The sequence below is a fragment of the Antechinus flavipes genome, chromosome 4 (genome assembly GCF_016432865.1).
Source record: "Antechinus flavipes isolate AdamAnt ecotype Samford, QLD, Australia chromosome 4, AdamAnt_v2, whole genome shotgun sequence".
In the NCBI taxonomy this organism is placed as follows: domain Eukaryota; kingdom Metazoa; phylum Chordata; class Mammalia; order Dasyuromorphia; family Dasyuridae; genus Antechinus; species Antechinus flavipes.
In genome coordinates, this window is record NC_067401.1 from 12,023,673 (window position 1) to 12,043,110 (window position 19,438).

Sequence of the window (19,438 nt, forward strand, 5' to 3'; positions counted from 1 at the left end):
AGAAGGAAGAACACAAAAACGAGCATTTATTAAGGTTGTTCAAATGCCATGGGCACCGAGGAGACGAAAAGAAAAGGAAGGCCCTCCCTTCAAGGAGCTTCCATTCGGAGGGGAGATCCCTCCACAGAACAAAGAACTTGGACCCGAGGACTCTCCTGTCCCTGTCTGGGACAGTTTGTCCCCTTCCCCCAGTTTGCCTTTTTTTATTTCTCCCTAGTCTTTATTTTATTTATTAAGTGTTGTTCTTGTGTGTACCCCAGACCTACATGCTGAATCTCCCCAATAGAATGGAAGCAAAAGTCATTTTGTTCCCAAGGCGTGACAATAACCAGCATCTGGAGGGCACCTTACGTTTGATCCTCACAGCAACCCCCAAAAGAAAAAGTGAAATTATCTAGAATGTAAACTCCTCAAGGGCAGGCACCTTATGGGTTGCTTCAGAAATCTGTGTTGACTCATAGAACACCCACTTCTTCCTCAGAAGCCCCCTGTGTGGGTCAAATGTCTTCCACAAGTGTTTGCAGTATTGACATTTTAGAACTGGAAGGGATGTTGTCCATTGGGTTGCCAAGGAGATATAATGCTCATTTCCCACCCCATTTGACATGAGGAAATGAGGGCAGGAAAGGGATAGCTTAAAGGTGAACGCCTTTCCTGGGCCACGCAGCTGCTGAAAATATACACAGGCCCAGCCAGACTATAATCCCCCTCAGGCAAACATCAGCAACCAGTTTGCCTTAAGATGCAACACCCCACAAAGTAAGGGATGTCCCAGAGCTGAGTTATCTATCCAGTTCTTGGGCCCATTACTAGACAATCTGCCATATTCCCTCCTGAGACCATTGGTCCCCCTCACTCCCTCGCTTTGGAAGCTCTCGTTCTGTCCCCGGAGCAGTCATTGGACCTGTTCTGACCCTCACGTGAGAAGACCCATCGGGCAACCGTGCTGCTGTCCTGCTTACTTCTCAGGGCGAGTGATGGGCCTCAGCTTTAGCCAGATGATCCTGAGTTTGTACTTGGACCAGATCACAGGCCCAGTGGAGAACACCAAGGAGATGCCCTTCACCTGGTCCACATCCTGAGCAAACCTGGCAAGGAGACTCACTTGCTGATACTTCTGAAATGTGGCAGGTTCGCTGGAAGAGAGAAATAGGTTTTTAAAAAGAGATATCTTGTCATTAAATAGGTCAACCTCAAGGAACATGAGGATAAGGATGTACCACATACATGGGTCTTGTCCACCTATCTACATGTACACATGCTTTATCTCTGTGCCCACATATATCTGTGGCCTCCCTGCTTGCCTCCACACCCTTCTCCTGCAGAGGCCGGCACCCGAGTCTGCCCAGCCAAAGCCACCGGGCTTCCTTTCCTCTCATTTCTCTCTTCTACTCTTCCATTCCCATCTTCCCTCTCCCAATCTGGCAAAGCTGACTTTGATCAACAGACATCACAGGATGACAAATTGGGAGCTGGAAGGGACGTTAAGGGCCAGCCAATCCAACCCACTCATTTTTACAGAGAAGGAAACTGAGGATCCCAGGGAAAGGTGCCTGATTTCCCAAAGCAGAAGAGTCGGGAACTGAACCTACACTCGTCGACTAGATGTTATCTGGGGAGAAGGCTTTAAATCTATGACCGTGTGATCACGAAATGTAAGCTCCTTGAGGGCAGGGACAGCTTCACTTTTGGCCATGCCTCCTGGTGCCTGGCAAAATGTCTGGCACAAAACTGGTGCTTAACCAACCAATCCGTCAACAACCAAGCATCTGTTGGAGCACTGTGCTAGGCACTGGGGACACAAAGAAAGCAAGGAAGCTGTTTCTGCCCTCAAGGATCCTAGAGTTGATTGGAAGGATTTTTAATTTTTAAATTATCTTTATTTTCCCTAATTACATGTAAAGCATTTTTTGTTAAATGTGTGCATTTGGTTTTACCTATTTCCATATGAGTCGTTTGGGGAGATGAAAATCAAAAAGGGAAAAAATACAAGGGGAAAAAAAAGGCAAAAATAGTGTGTTGATCTAGGTTCCGTCTCCGTAGATCTCTCCCTGGATGTGGACGGTGTTTTCCATCCATCCTTTTGGGGATTGCCTTGGATCCCTGGACTACTAAGTCCAGAACCAAACTATCGTAGTTGATCATCACACAAAGATTATTAATATTAATGTTGTGATTCAGCCATTTTTTAGTCATGCTCAGCTTGTGACTCCATTTGGGGTTCTCTTGGCAAAGATATGAAACGTTGCCATTTCCTTCTCCAGCTCATTTGACGGATGAGGAAACTGAGGCAAACAAGGCCCAGTGATTTGCCCAGGGCCACACAGCTAATAGGTAGCTGAGGTCAGATTTTGAACTCATGAAGGGGAGTCTCTGACTCCCAGCCCCGTGCTCTGTGCACTCTGGAGCCAGCTTGCTGTCCCAACTCTGTCCACCACACTGGGCCAAGTCTCAGGAGTGTCTAAACGGGTCAGTTTAAATAAAACCATATGGAACACATCTCTGAGGGGGAGGACCGTGGTACTGGGGAGCCTCTGGGCTCTGAAGGCTATAGCCAGGACTTGCGAGAGACCTGTTTGAGCATTAACGGGTCATGTGACAGCAGTGGGAAAAGGTGAAAGGCGATGGAGAGAGCGCAGGAGGCGGCGTCGCTTCTGGAGCCAGAGTCCCAAGGAGCCCCAGCAAAGCCTTGTCCTTTATCCAGAGGGTCAAAAACTCGGCAAACTGCACTTATGCCCTTTAACAAGATAGCCAAATACTGCGCCCCACAAAGATGCACGTGAACACTTACATAGGTGTGTGGGCATGTGCAAGAACACAGGGATTCCATGACATGTAGACACACACACACACATACACATGTACCCAGATCCTGGCACACGCACACATGCTCACGTGCACCCAGATTGCAGCACATGCACCCAGATTCTGACACACACATGCACACAGGTTCTAGCACATGTGCACACATTGCAGCACATGCACACAGGTTCTGGCACATACACACATGTACACCCAAGTTGCAGCACATACATGCACACATGTGCACACACATAGAAATGCATACATACACACGAGTGACTTCACACTGTCCAATTTACCCCCCCTTCCCTCAACTTACTGACTGATCTTGGACTCTGTTGTGTTCCCAGCCTGATCGGTTAACTTGATGGTGATGTAACCTTTCCGCGTGTTCTTGTTCCAAGTCATGATGTCCACAAAGTAGTGATATACTGCAAAGAGATAGAGCCTTGGTCAGCATCAGACCGGCTCCTTCCGTATCTGCCCCACGGGCATCTCCCGAATGATTTCCCCTTGTCCTCCCAGAGTCTTTAGGTGAGGATTCCCGAGGAGAGACAGAAGGCCTCCTGGGGGCCGGGTCCCTGTACCCCACATGGGTTTGGGCCTGAGTTTTCCTATGTTCTTTTACTGTAGAAATAAAATCTGTTCTCTGTTGCCCACTGAGTCTGAGCACTTGTGGAGGAGGAAGGAGCCTTTGACATCAGGGTTATGCTGGTCCCATCTCCCCCTCCCCCTGGCCATGATGAGGCTGGGGGCTTTATCTTATTTCTCTTTGAATCTTGGTTCAACTCAACAAGCCTTTATGAAGCTCCTGCTATAGACCCAGCACTGTGCTAGGCACAGCAGATATAAGACCAAAAGCCACCCGTCTTTGTTCTCTAAGGGCTTACTTTTAACTGGATGAAAATAAGGGGCTTAGAAAAGCCAACTTAATTGTTTTCACACTCATTTAGGGGTAGGAAGAATGGAAACACTGAAGTGGATCAAGCAAGAACCTCATGATTCCGTTGAGCGTGGAATGGATCCGAGGAGTCCAAGATGTGGGTGTGAGGAGGGAGAACCTTCCAGGCCAGGGCCCAGCCTGTGCAAAGGCATGGCAGTGGGAGAGATGTCCGGGACAGGGAAGGACAGGTGGTCCGCACCGGGAAGGTCTTCGATGGCCCCTAGCACCTAGGACAGCGCTTTGCCCAGGGTGACTTCAGAGTGCCCAGGATGAGCTGGAAAAAAGTTCCGAGCTTATCGCGTCTCATCTCCTCATTGAACAGAGCTCCAGAATGGGGAGCTTGTCTTTGGGGGACTTCCCCTCAGTGACACAAGCTCATTCCCTCTGTGCCTCAACAGTCTTCAGAGTACACGTGGCTGGGAAAAATCGTCCCCTTTGCGCACTGGCTGACCTTCCGATGACAGACTCGCCATCCAGTGCCAGACCCAGCTTGGGAGCTTGGGCAGAATTTGTTCTCGGCCAGCAAAGCCTCTGAGACAGGGGTCCTCAAACTTTTTAAATAGGGGGCCAGTTCACTGTCCTTCAGACGGTTGGAGGGCCGGACTGTAGTAAAAACAAAAACTTTGTTTTGTGGGCCTTTAAATAAAGAAACTTCATAGCCCTGGGTGAGGGGGATAATCGTCCTCAGCTGCTGCATCTGGCCTGCGGGCCGCAGTTTGAGCCCCCCTGCTCTGAGAGAGGGATCGCCTTCCCACCACGAGGCATCCTTGCCTTGAGAAAGACTTGGACAGAGACTCCGACCCCAAAATCCAGCTGGATGGTGGGTACATGGATGGAGGGATGGGTGAATGCCCCTCTCAGTTCACGACAATTCCCATTCTCATCTGTGGGCGTGGACAGCACAGTTTTCCCCAGAGTTTCATCAGCAGGAGAACGCCATTTGCTTGGGACATCCCCTGCAGACGCTGAGCATTTCTTCTCTGCGAGTCTCACCTTCCCTCCAGCTCCTCTGCAGAGGTGGGAGGTGGGTGGAACGTTGATGACTATTGTCAGATTTTTTTCCCAACGTACTGAATAATGTTGCTGATTTTTTTTCTTTTTTTCCCTTCAAATAATATTCTTTGTTATATGAGATGACTCTTTGGGATGGAGGATGGATTGTACACAGGGAGAAATCTGTATTGTTAGAACAGATCAGTAAAAATGGATTTCAGATTTTTTTCTGTCTGCTGAGAAGAAGGGAGACACTTTTCCTTGTAGAGCCCATGGCTTTGTGTTCTAAGCTCATGAATCTCACGCCCACACGCCATCCCAAGAGGAGGTCTGAACTTCATAACTCCTGGACCCACTTGTGGCTCTTGCGCTAAGGCACCAGCCTCAGTGACTCATGGGAAATCTGCTTTCTCTCCATTGTCTTTTTCCAGTTGGAGCATAGAAAAGTGCATAAAACAGGAGGTGGCAGAGAGGGGGCTTTCAATAATGATATTACAGAACCTGGGAAGTAACAGGGGAAATGGAGGTAGGTAAAGGTGGGGGTGAAGGCAGTGGTCAGGTACCCACAAGCTTGGGGGCCAATGCCATGGGAAGCCCGGAGACTTGGGATACTGGTGCAGCTGCCATGTGACAACTGGGTTTTCAAATAGCAAATGCTGAGATCACAGATTTAGAACTGAAAGGGGCCTTGAAGGTCATTCTCACTCAGCTCCTGCATTTTATAGATGAGTAGAGTGAGGACAGAGGAGCGATTAAATTGCTGGGAAAGATTAGTTTCTAGATTCCCATCCCCTCCTAGGGAATGTAATTACCCTTTGACTCACAAATCCTGGTGCCTTTGAATTCCAATAGAAGATCTGGACCTGTCCCAGCCCCACCCGGATCTGAGCCAACTTTGGGGCTACACCCAAAAGCCCCTCGAGTTAAGTCTCCTATTATAAAAAGGCCACACTGGGAACCCCTCTTTGCGGAGATTCCAAACATGGTAGCCATGTGAGGACCCTCTGTCCTCCTTATCTCTATCTTCACCTATCTCCTTACTTCCAAACCCAACAATAAACCTCTTTTATCAGTCTAGCTCTTCGGGCCAATAAATGCTTTTATGGGGGACTCGCGCCACTAGACCTCCACTAAGCCCTAATTTCATTTAGGTATCCCAAATCTAGACCTCAACAAGGTCACCTGAGTAAACTGTCCAGATTCTGAAGGTAGTTCACCTTTTCTGGGACGTCTGCTCCAATCTCCCTGGGACTTAGTGCCTTGAAATGATTTTGCACTTTATATCTCATGCAGTCTTCTCTGTCTCCACGCCATTTTCCCCAATAGAATACTTGCTCCTTATGGACTGGAATGATTTTATTTTGTCTATCTCAAGCACCTGGGACCTGATATTCAGTAAGAGCTTAATAAATGCTTGTTGAATTGAACCAAATTACAGGGATTGGTTGTCATGTAGTCTCAGAGCCTGAGACTGAGGCCCAAGTTTTCATTGATTCAATCCCAAGACCTCAGTGGTCCCGTCTGCTTCCTTATTGATCTGACCCACCCTCAGGGAACATGCTTTTTGAGGGACATTTGGGGGTAAAGCAAAGAGCGCTGGTCACTCACTACAAAATGGCTTTTCATTGGCTGTAGCAAAAAAAGCTTTTGTCACAGGAGGGTCCTTTAGCAATGAGTAGTTTTTCCATTGGTCAGCATGATAACCTAGGAAGGCAAGGGGAAACAGTGAATGTAACCTGACTGTAAGGGCAGTAGGTGGCGCAGCGAGTAGAGTGCGGAGCCTGGAGTTAGGAGAATCTGAGTTCATATCCAGCCTTAGACAGTTATTAATTTGGGGTCCTGGGCAAGTCACTTCACACTGATTGCCTCAGTTTCCTCATCTGTAAAATGATCTGGAGAAGGAAATGGCCAACCACTCGAGAATTTTTACTAAGAAAATCCCCAAATGGGTCATGAAGTCGACTAAACAGCAGCAGATCTGATTGTACATCTTTAATTTTTCCCGGACATCTATGACTCAGTGGCGGGGGCTTTCCCTTCACTGAAGCAGATTGTGACCCTTCTATGTCTTCATCAATCGCGTTTTAAACAATTAGTCAATAAACATTTATTAAGCACCAGGGGTGTATGAGGAAGTCCTCGAGAACATTTATGGCTAAAAAGAGTCATCCGCTGAAGGTGAGCTGGCAACAAGCTACTGCAGATTTAGAGGCTGCTCTTTGAGAACTAGGTGACATTGTCATGCAAAGGCATAAAAAAGTTATGAAAGGAAAGAGCATTTATTTGGCACCAAATGTTGCCATGACCACAGATTAGGAAATGGATGCTCTCACACAGGAGAGCAGAAGGTCCAAAAAAGGCTGGCTAAGGAGTCCTTCATCTCTTGTCACAGCAGTGTTGCTTTTTCATAAATTTGGAGCCAGAGAGGACTTTAGAAGAGATCGTTTGGTGGAAGCCTTTCATTTTATAAACAAGGAAAGTAGGGAGATTAAAACCCCAAAGGAGAATTCGAACTCAGCTCCTCTGACTCCAAACCAAGACTCTTGGCACTACAACACATGGGTACAAATGACAGAATTATTAAATTAGAAATGGAAGGGCTCAAATCCAACCCTCTCATTTTATAGATGAGGGAACTGAGGCCTAGAAAAATGAAGACACCTGTATAAGGTCACAAAGAATTCCCAAGAAAAAGAATGACAGACCCTACTTTCCAAAATTGGAACTGCTAATAGGATATGAGTCCGTAGGACTACTTCAGGAGGTTCATCCAAATCCCACTGTGTCTGGTATAGTGGCTAAGCCACTCAACCTGGAATCAAGAAGACCTGAGTTCAAGTCTCACTTCAGATACTTACTACCTGTATGGCTCTGGAAAAATCTCCTAACCTCTTTGTATTTCAGTTTCTACATCCATAAACTGAGGAGGCTGAACTTGAGAGCTTCTGCAGCTTTAAATCTTTGACTCTATAAACTTTAATTTCTTTTTCTTTTCAGGGAACACTCCTGCTACTGTGATACATACTTTATATATATACTCAAATAGATATTTTTATATATATACTATATATATATACTCATATTATATATGCTGTACTTTATATATATAATACTCAAATACATATATATACTATATTTTATTATATATACACTCAAATACATCTATTATATATACTATACTTTATATATACACTCAAATATATATAATTTATAAATATATAGTATACTTCATATATATATACTCATATACACTATACTTTATATATACTCAAATACATATTTTATATATGTACTATACTTTATATTATATATATATATATACACTCAAATACATATATATGCACACTTTATATATATATATATATACATATATACTCACACTATATATATACTCAAATACATATGATATATACTATACTTTATATATACACTCAAATACATATATTTTATAAATATATACTATATGTATATACTCAAATATATATATATACACATACTATATATCTATATATACACTCAAATACATATATAATATACATTATATATATACTCAAATACATATATACTCACACTATACTTTATATATATACTATATTTTATATATACACTCAAATACATATTATATATATACTATACTTTATATATATACGTACTCCACATATATTTTATATATGTATATGTATCAGAAGACCAATTCATACTATACTTTATATATATACTGAAATATATATATATAATATTTTATATATATACTCAAATACATATATATATTATATATATATATTAGGAGACCAATTCATATTGTACTATATATATATATACTCAAATACATTATATTTTTATTATTATTTATTTTTTATTTCTATATAATATATGCAATTTATTATATATAAAATATATTAGTAGACCAATTCATATTATACTATACACACACACACACTCAATACATTATATTGTTATTATTTATTTATATATAATATTATATATAATTTATTATATATAAAATATAATAATATTTGTTTTATATATACACTATACTTTATATATATAAAGACATATATTTATATATACACTATACTTTATATATATACTTAAACACATATTTATATATATACACTATACTTTATATATATACTCAAACACATATATTTTATATATATATATATGTATCAGGAGACCAATTCATACTGTACTTTATATGTATATTCAAATATATATATATTTTATATATATATATACACACACACATATATATCCACATATCATTTATTATTAAAACATTTGTAGGACACAGTATGGTGGCATAGGAAGCACACTGGTTCTGGAATAAGAATGGAACAAGACTGCAGGAGACTTACATCCCCTTTCTGAGTTGCGGTTTTATGATGTCCCACTTAGCGGACGGGGTATAAACACCTAAGCACGCCGAGGTACCCATGTTACCTGTCTTCATATTCTCAGAAATTACTGTTTGAGGCAACCTGAGTTCAGAAGACTAACTCAGCTCTCCCAAGACCCGACCAGAGCTCCGCAACTTCTTAGCAAACTCTGCCAGGTGGTAAAACATCCCCTCAGCTTTCTCATTCTGCGGGACCCAAGAGTCCGGTTGCCACAGGCCAGCCGGTACCCATCATTCTTACACCCGAGAGACTCTGTCCTTTGTACCAAGTGTTTTCCCAGCTTTGTTCAAGGTCCCCTTTGGGAAAGGGCAAGCGGAGCCCAGGCTTCCATCACTAACACCTCGAGAGAGAGCAGCGCTTACCCAGGTGCGGACACGGCACGGGCCGGCCGTCCCCACAGCTGATGCACTTGCCGTTCAGGTAGTCGCGGTAGGACTCACACGGGTAAGCGGTGATGTCACAGCCTTCTTCCAGAGACGATAAGTAGAGGAAAACAGACCTCTGGTGGTCACATTTGAAATACTCAAACCCTGCATCACAAACACAAGGTTAGGTTACCTTTGAATGCTGACGTTCACTCTAACAGCAACGGGTAGAGTCACAGTTGGCTCACGTTCGACAGGGCCGGGCCCCCCACAGGTGACCCACAGCTTCCCTCTCTCGGCAAAGCAAGATGACGAGGAGGGAAGTCTGAGGACACTGAGTGCGGCGTTTCTGCCGACCTCGGAGAGCCAAGTTCCTGGCAGAAGTAGGGCTGGATGGGCCCTGAGCAGCGTCACGTCCAAGCCCTTATTTTACAGATGGGAAAACGGAGGGACAGACTGCGGCAGGAAGTCATCGTCTGAGATGGGATTTGAACTTGGAGTCACACGCTATTTACTAGGCCAGACTGGCTCCTCAGGGATCTGAGCCAGAGCTTTGATTACAGTGGGTGACTGGTACTTTGCCACAAGATGCCAAAATTTAGAGAGTGAAGATTCAACCTAATAGAATTTAGCAAATAGCTAACAAGAATATTGAAGGTGGCTACTTTATTGGCCCAACTCCTCCGCTGGCTACTTTCCCATCTTGGTCAATCCTGTTTGCCCCGGGTGGGAGTCTCTCTAACTATGACCTTGCAGTACCCAAGGTGTCGATTCCATGAGACCCTGGGGCCTGGAGTCTCCTGCATGCCTCCTCCCCATTTATCTATGTATAAGTCATTTCCCCACCCATTAGGTGAGAAGTATTCTTGAGGGCAGGGACCCTGTAGATTGTTTTTTGAATGTAGGAAAGATTTGTTTTACATTCTTGAAAGAATGGGTGTCCCCCCTTCCCAGGATTGGGAACATCCCCACAGGAGCCAGATCAAGCCTTTTGATGGGGTTTTAGTTCTACTTCTTCCTTCCGGATCTTGACCGATGTGGTGGGATAGCAACCCCTAGTTCAAAATAACCGTGACAGATTCACAACGGCCATTCTCTCTGATAAAAGTAGATTTATTTAGAGGAAGGATTACAGACAAAATGAAGGGATATAATAGACACCAACAATGGTAGCTATGAAATAGAATTGAGAGAGCATATAGTTAGAAACCGAAAAGGACAAGTTCTCCCAGGGAACTCACAAATAACCAGGAGAAACAAAGTACTCCACCAGGTGGGAGAAAGCCATTGTCTGGCAGGTTAGACTGACCAGAGTTAGCTAGAGTAAGGAGAAGAACGCTAGAGATATGGGAAAGGACAATAGGAGCCCAGGCTTCCATCACTAACAGTGCTTACCCAGGTGAGGACACGGCACCGATTAGTCGTCCCCACAGCTGATGCACTTGCCGTTCAGGTAGCCGCGGTAGGACTCCCTTTTAAAATAATTTTTCACATCTTTTTCTAGCCCCTCAAATTTGGCTAATACTTCATAAAAAAGTCTATTAACCTCTACACAGATTTCCTTATACAGGATGGATGATTAATCCCTGAATGCTCTACTAATTCTTCTGAAGAGGTGAAACTACCCCTTTAGTAAACCATACTAGGAGTGAAACTACCGTCAATTGTAACACACGGTCTTCCTTTCCCTGCCAACAACTTGTCCGAAGTCATTCCATTTTCCCATATTATTCTGCAAGTGGCATCTAACTACGTTGCTATTCCCTTCACTGTCTCTCTGGTAGAATTTATCCAATCATATTTACCCACCAGAATAGGAATGACTCATATCCCAGACGTATCTAGATTTCTAGCCTTGAATTCATCGGTTACTGTCCCTGACTTAATTCTTCCTGATTCATTCTCTCTTTCTTCATCAAACACCAGGGTAAAAGGAATAGCCAGTTGGATCGGAGGACAGGGTTCACTCAGTTCCCAGGCAAAGCAGGTTTGAGAGAGCTGCCTCCACAATGTCACTCATATTTACTTGGGGTATGCTCATCTCTGAGCAATTCCCAGAGCCACCCCCAGTTCCGTTTCATTCTCAGGTATGTAACTCTACAGACCCTGGATCGGGAATCTTTCACCCCGCCATGGCAGGCAAACGGATTGATTCCCAGAGCTGGAATGAGAACCTTGTAGTTGTTCACTCAGGAGGCTCGTGAGCAGAAGCAAATGGGAGCCCTCTCCTCTCCTGCTAAGTCCAAAGGGAATGGGAACCAGAGAAGGAAAAGGCTGACAGGGTTTTAAGGAAGATCAGTCAGAAGGTGAGAAAAACCTCAAGGAGGAAATAAAATCTGCCTATAATAGAACAGAAATCCTTGTAATGGGACAACAGAGTGCAGAGCCAGGTTCACATTTCTTCATTAATATTAATAAAATCGCTACCCGAAGATGCCTTCTAATGCAATGTTTCTTAACATTTTCCAATTACAAAACATCTGTACTTACCACCAAGTATTGTTTGGGGACAACCGGGTTGATCCAGTCCTCCATTTGGATAGAAATCGATATTTCCTAATGTTTCTTTGAAGCCAAAGACTAAAAAACAAAGAAATCATCATAGCACAGCGGGTCTCTGGGCTGCTTTTAACTTATTCAAGCTTTTAAACGTGTTATTTTATCTGCAGAATGAGGGACAGGCAGGATAGTTATTAGAATTAGCATTTCTCTTAGGTATTAACATTCGTATTTTTCAAATAAACTGATGCTCAGGGAGGTCCAGTGACTTCCCCCATATCCCATATAGCTAGTTGAAGAAGCCCGTTCATAGCAGACTTTAAAGTTACCCATTTCCCCCCAGGCAAAGTTTATCCAAACATCTGGTAAGTGCTTATATTTCTTCGAATTTGAAAAATCCTCCAATATTCCACAAGACATCTGATTAAAAATAGCCTATAAGCCAAAAATAAAGAGAAGTGATGTTTCAGAATCTTTTCCAAAGATGTGGGTTATGGTCCCAATCCTGACTTTGTGGGCTTCCATTTTCCTATCTGTAAAATGAAGCAGTTATGCTAGATCAGTTCTTCACCTGGGGTATGTGAACTTGTTTTTTGCTGAGGCAATTGGGATTAAGTCACTTGCCCAGGGTCCCACAGACAGGAAGTGTTAAGTGTCTGAGGCCAGATTTGAACTCATGTCCTCCTGACTTCAGGGCTGGTGCTCTATACACTGTACCACCTAACTGCCCCTTGTGAACTTGTTTTTTTTAAAAATTTTTTGAAACCCCTATTTCAATATAATTGGTTTCTTCATATTCATATCCTTATGGTTTAAAAACTTTTTTTTTTCCTGAAGGCTCCATAGCCGCCTTCCCAAAAAGTCCAGGACATAAAAAGAATTCAGAAGCTAAGATTTTTTATCCCTCTTACATTCTATTGGTCCCTTAATATAGACTTCACCAACATAAAATAGCTGGAAAGAAATGACTGGGCAGTTAAGAAACCAGGTCTAGTTTTGACATGTGGTAGTCACATCCGTCTCTACTACAGCAAAACGTCAATCTCAATTTGCTTTTGTTAGTTATTTTAAGAGACGCACATCAGTCATGGATAAACCATCCTCTTTGGGGGTTTAATGAACTCAGTAAACTGAGCTGCCAAATTTGTCTCTCAAAGCCCTCGCTAGGTCTAACCCCACGAGCTGTGATCTAGTCATTTACAACATTTTAAGTCACCAAAGATTTAGTCCCAGTGCCCCGCAAGCTGTGATAGACACATTACACTGATTTTCTCCTTGTTCTCCCCTTCCCAAGGTTTCTAAAGTTAGGAGTAAACAGACAAAAGCAGTACATACAGTCGGTATCTGAATGGATGACATCAACAAACTGGGCGTCCGTGTGATCCAGCCGCTCGTTTGGGGGTTTCCCATTGAAGAGGGGTCCTGCGGGATCCAGACCTGGAATAGAGTGAGACGGAGCTTGGAGAGGAACAGCCATCAGGAGGGCTTTGGGGCCCATTTTCTCTCTGTACAATCAAGCATCCTTGTTCTGTCTGTCTGATGGACTCAGAGATCATCTCAGATGATGCTGCTCACCGCGTGGTGAGTGCTTTGGAGAAATGGCCCAAAGTCCTATCTGCTCAAAGTAGAAGAATCCTCAAATCTTAGAGATTTGGAGCTGGAAGAGATCAAGGGATCCCACAAACACTGATCCAAATCTGGAGGGGATCTTGGTGCTGATCCAATCCAAATCCCTCTTTCTTTTTTTTAATATTTAATCTATGGAATGAAACATTTCCATAATTTAGGACAATAAAAAGATGATTGTATATGAATCTATTATGCACAATTTGCTATTCCTTTCAAATATACAACAAAATTATCATGTCATTTTTTTCTAAATATATTTCCACATTGATCATGCTGTACAAAATCAGATCAAAAGGGGGGGGCGGGAAATGAGAAAGAAAAAACAAGCAAGAAAACAACAACAAAAAATGGAAAAAATAACTATGTTGTGATCCACATTCAGTCCCCCATAATTCTCTCTCTGGATGCAAATGGCTCTCTCCATCACAGGTCCATTGGAACTGGTCTGAATCACTTCATTATTGAAAAGAGCCACTTCCAACAGAGTTGATCATCGTATTATTTTGTTGTTGCCGTGTACAATGTTCTCCTGGTTCTGCTCACTTCACTTAGCATCAGTTCATGTAAATCTCTGCTGGCCTCTCTGAAATCAGTCTGCTGATTGTTAAATCATCATTTCTTCTAACACAGTAGTATTCCATCATAAATCACATACCACAACTTGTTCAACCATTCCCCAATGGAGGGGCACCCTTGTAATATCCAGCTCTTTGCCAGCACAGTGACAGTTGTTATAAACATTTTAAAACATAGGTCCTTTTCCTTTTTTTTTCCTAATCATCTTTGGAAATAGACCAAATAGTAATATTTCTGGGTCAAACATTATAATTAATTTAATCACTCTTTGAGGGTGATATCAGACTACTCTCCAAAATGGTTGGGTCAGATCACAACTCTACCAACAATGAATTGATGGTCCCAATTTTTCCACATCTCTACAATATTTGTTACTTTCTCCTTCTATCATAATCAATCTGATAGGCATAAAATGATCCCTCATGGTTGTTTTAATTTGCATTTCTCTAATCAATAATGATTAAGAGCATTTTTTCATATGATTACAAATTGTTTTGATTTCCTCATTTGAAAACTTCCTGTTCAGCAGCACTGATTAGTAAAATTGCTTTGTTCTGAGCAATTTGCTCAAAATCATTAGCTGCATCTTTAGAAATTCAGTTCACAAGGTATGGAAATTCCCAATCTTAATTTTCTAATGTAGCAACTGTTACAGTATCGCCAGCAAGGCAGTCATTTAAAACATATTTATTTATTTAGCCTCCTTTTCTTTCTTTTTTTTTTTTTCTTTTTTTTTTTTATTAAAGCTTTTTATTTAGAAAACATATGCATGGGTCATTTTTTCAACACTGGGCCCTTGTATAGCCTTCTGTTCCTGATTTTTCCCTCCTTCCCCCTACTCCCTTGCCTAGATGGCAGGTAGTCCCATACATGTTAAATATATGTTAAATCCAACATATGTATACATATTTATACACTTGCCGCACAAGAAAAACTGGATCTAGAAAGAAAAAAACTTGAAAAGGAAAACAAAAATTCAAGCAAATAATAGCAGAAATAGTGAAAATGCTATGTTGTGGTCCACCCTCAGTTCCCATGGTTCTCTCTCTGGGTGTAGATGGCTCTCTTCATTACTGAACAATTGAAACTGCTTTGAATCATCTAATTGTTGAAGAGAGCCATTCCATCAGAATTGATCATCATATAATCTTGTTGTTCGGTGTATAATATTCTCCTGGTTCTGCTCAGTTCCCTTGGCATCAGTTCATGTAAGTCTCTCCAGGCCTCTCTGAAATCATCCTGCTGGTCATTTCTTACAGAATAATAATATTCCATAACATTCATATACCACAATTTATTCAGTCACTCTCCAGTTGCTGGGCATCCACCTCAGTTTCTTGCCACTACAAAAAGGCCTGCCACAAACATTTTTGCACATACAGGTCCTTTTCCCTTCTTTAATATCACTTAGGAATATAAACCTAGTAGAAACACTGCTGGGTCAAAGGGGATGCACAATTTGATAATTTTCTGAGCATAATTCCAAACTGCTTTCCAGAATGGCTGGATGCATTCACAATTCCACCAACAATGCATCAGTGTCCCAGTTTTCCCATTTCCCCTCCAACAATCATCGTGGTCTTTTCCTGTCATCTTAGCCAATCTGAGAGGTGTGTAGTGGTGTCTCAGAGTTGTCTTAATTTGCATTTCTCTGATTAATAATGACTTGGAGCACCTTTTTATATGACTAGAAATAGTTTCAATTTCTTCATCTGAAAATTTTCTGTTCATATCCTTTGACCATTTATCAATGGGAGAATTAGCCTCCTTTTTCCTAAATGGTGACACAGTGATGATTATCTCAATCTATAGAGGTTGGACAGGACATCTTTTTTTTTATTGAAATCTTGCTGATTCCACATATAACAGCTAATAAATACATTTTAGTCATCTTAGCTATTCATTTTGAAGTATTTAATAAGATCTGGAGAAATACCACTACTTGTGGGAGACAAGAGAAAGGCAATACAAGGTCAATTTAATTTCATCAATATCTGTAATCTCATTTTACAACTTACTGTAAAATGGGTTCGAAATCCCTTCTCTGTTTGTTACTGTCTTGTGATCTTTGAGCAAGTCAACTGACCATTTGAGTCTCAGTTTGCTCATTTGTAAAGGAAAAGAGTTGAACCAGATGATTAGATGATGACCGAGGTCACTTTAGCTCTAAATCATAAGATTTAAATATAATACTTATTTTTGCTACATAGTGAATCTTGTTAGTACATTTTAAGCAATAAACAATCTTCACAAATAAGAATAAAAATATTTTTAGTACATGGATGTCATCTTGTTCAGTTTCCTTGTCTTACAGGTGAAGCAATGAATGCTAAGAAAAGCTAACATGACTTGCTTAAGAAGTTAAAAACAAAAATTTAAAAAAAAGAGAAATGCTTACTCTATTATATTCTTATGTATTAAAATACTAGTCATTTGTAAGAACTTAAAAATAAATTTTAGTGATCTTATTAAACTTGCCTTTTGTAAACTAAAAAAAACAAACAAAGAAAACATTCTATTTATATCCTTTGACCATTTATCTATTGGAGAATAACTAGAAGAATACAAGTTTTCTTTGTTTCTTGTATTTTGTATTCTTTATATTCTTCTAGATTTGACAAAGTTGTTTACATATTGTAGATATGAGAACTTTATCTGATAAATTATAATTTCTCTCCAATTTCCTGATGTCCTTCTTAACTAATTTCTTTTATTTGAACAAATTTTTTTTAGTTTAATGTAATCAAAATTATCTGTTTTACACCTAACTTTGCTCACTCTCTCATTTATTCAGAAATTGTTCATCTATCCAAGTCTGACAAATGATATTTTCTGTAGTCTTCTAATTTTCTTGTAAAATCTCTCTCTATATCTAGATCATGTATCCATTTTGACTTTATCTTGGCAAATATAAGATATAAGATACTGGTCTATACCCAGTTCCTGCCATATTGCTTTTCAGTTTTCCCAACAATCTTTTAAACCAAATAATGAATTCTTATCTGCAGAGAATGAATCTTATCTGCAGGGAGTTGATATCCATGATTTTGGAATGTATGGAAACTAACCAGTTCTTGTTGGATTCAGGCCACCTGGGCCAGATAGATGGACAACGTCCTCGAGGATCGACTGAATGGCTGAAACACAGCTCATGAGCCTTGAATGATGAAGAAGGATGAGTGGAAAATGGAGAAGCGCAAATACCATATATATTCAAGGAAGAAGGCAAGGGAGAAGGAGAAGAAAGATGAGGAAGAAAAGGAGAAGAAAGATAAGAAAGAGAAGGAGAAAGAGGAGGAGGAGGAGGAAGGAAGGAGGAGAAAGAGGAAGAAAAGGAGGAGGAGGAGAAAGAGGAGATGAAAGATGAGATGGAAAAGGAGATGGAAAGAGAAGAAGGAAGGAGAAAGCAAAAGAGGAGGAAAAGGAGGAGAAGAAGGAGAAGTGATTACCAAGAACCAGCAGGGCTTCCTCCAGAACAGCTTAGGCAAGAAACACCTACTTTTTCTTACATGGTTAGCAAACGAGTAAGTCTGTAGACATCAGAGACAACTGTAGCTGTGGACTGCACCGAGCAAATTGTCTAAGATCTGTTACGCTGTTTGGGGGGATGAGGGGGGGAATGTGGGATACACAAGAGTCCAGTTCTGCTAAGAAGAATCAGAATTGTTTGAATATCCTCAGAGTAAAAATTAATGCTTCCGGGTCACCCAGAGAAAAAGGACATTTAGGGACAGAGGGTTAGGGACTTGCCCAGTCACATAATTGGATCAGAACCCAGGTCTTCTGGACTCTGCCCTGTATCCAAACCACTTTGCTCATGGGTGTGGCGGCACGCCATCGTGTGGTGAGAAGCGGAGAATGGGGAATTCAGAGAAACGCTGGAAGATCTGTGCGAACTGATGAAGAAGGAAGTAACGCGATGCATTAAAGCCTTACCCCAGGGGACAATGGGGTAAAGTAGAAGGTCGCCAAGATGAGCTAGACTCAAGTGACTGAAATGGTTGTAAAAAGTGAGAGGAAAAATGGCACTAGGAGCAGAAGGCCCGTGGTTCGGGTCCCACCAGTAACATGGTGGCCGTGTGATCCTGAATAAGTCACCTAACATCCAGACCTTCCCAGCAACCCTAAATGCAGAGGACACGGTGATCTGTATGGGGAGGAGTTTTTCCCTTGGAGAGTCCCATGTATCGGTGAAATCAGAGCTGATTCTTCTATCAAATAAAAATAAGCACATGGGGCAGCTGGGGGGGGTGCAGTGGATAGAGCACCAGCCCTGAAGTCAGGAGGACCTGAGTTCAAATCTGACCTCAGACACTTACACTTCCTGGCTATGTGACCCTGGGCAAGTCACTTAACCCCAATTGCCTCAGGAAAAAAAGATAACTACACATATAGATATCTATCTATATTTGTCTCTGGTATATATTACACACACACACACACACACACACGTATGTATATATTTAGATGTGTTTGTACACATACATTTAATTAGGGGTTGACCTTGTGGGGAGCCCCAGAATTCAAACAACATTTGGGCACAATTGTCCATGAAACAAACAAGCTGTGTTCAGGCCCCCAGAAGCCTTACCTGTAATTCTTCCAATTTTCCCATCATACATCTGTCCAACAAATCCGGCTATATGGGCCCCGAGGCTGACTCCAATCAAGTAAATGTTGTCAAGAGACGCTCCATTGGCCTGTGATTCCAAGAGGGAGGACCATCAGGCGGGCAAGCAGCAGCCGTGGGGAACATTTGGCAAAGCTTTTCCCCCAGGTCTTAATCCCCCATGACTCTCTGAAAAAACCTACATGGATGTCTTTTAAACCTTTGAATCTCCCAAGCCAAAAACAAAAGTGCACCCACATATATGTATCTCATCAGAGCAATCGAATCCAATCCAACAAGCAAGTATTAAGCATCTACTGTATACGCGAGACCCAGAGGCCTCTGAGGGCTGGACTTGAGCTCGGGAGGACCTCTCCAGCTGACCCTGGACACACCACTCAGCCTTTCTCAGCTAGTTTCCTCATCTGTAAAATGGGACTAATCACAGCCCACACCTTATGGGGCTGTTGGGAGGCTCTAATGGTATGTAGTGTTGTTGTTGGGGAGAACCAATGACATCATGGGCCGATGTCTCGACTTGCTGAGGAATTGCATTTAAACGAGGCAGACTCGCACAAAGTCCTCGGCCTCCCTCCCTCCTCCAGTCACCGTAGTCCAGGGG

At 42.0% G+C, this 19,438-nt stretch overlaps 1 protein-coding gene across 1 annotated transcript in view; it reads right to left on the reverse strand.

Annotated features, from left to right (window-relative positions):
- LIPH (lipase H) overlaps positions 1–19,438 on the reverse strand; it is a 30,825-nt gene that overhangs the window by 675 nt on the left and 10,712 nt on the right. The window contains exons 3-9 of the mRNA XM_052000049.1: positions 18,799–18,907; positions 13,338–13,439; positions 11,994–12,083; positions 9,501–9,668; positions 6,347–6,442; positions 3,122–3,233; positions 963–1,136 (exon numbers count right to left, since the gene is read on the reverse strand). Coding sequence (XP_051856009.1) covers positions 963–1,136; positions 3,122–3,233; positions 6,347–6,442; positions 9,501–9,668; positions 11,994–12,083; positions 13,338–13,439; positions 18,799–18,907 — 851 coding nt within the window. The remainder of the gene's footprint in view (positions 1–962; positions 1,137–3,121; positions 3,234–6,346; positions 6,443–9,500; positions 9,669–11,993; positions 12,084–13,337; positions 13,440–18,798; positions 18,908–19,438) is intronic.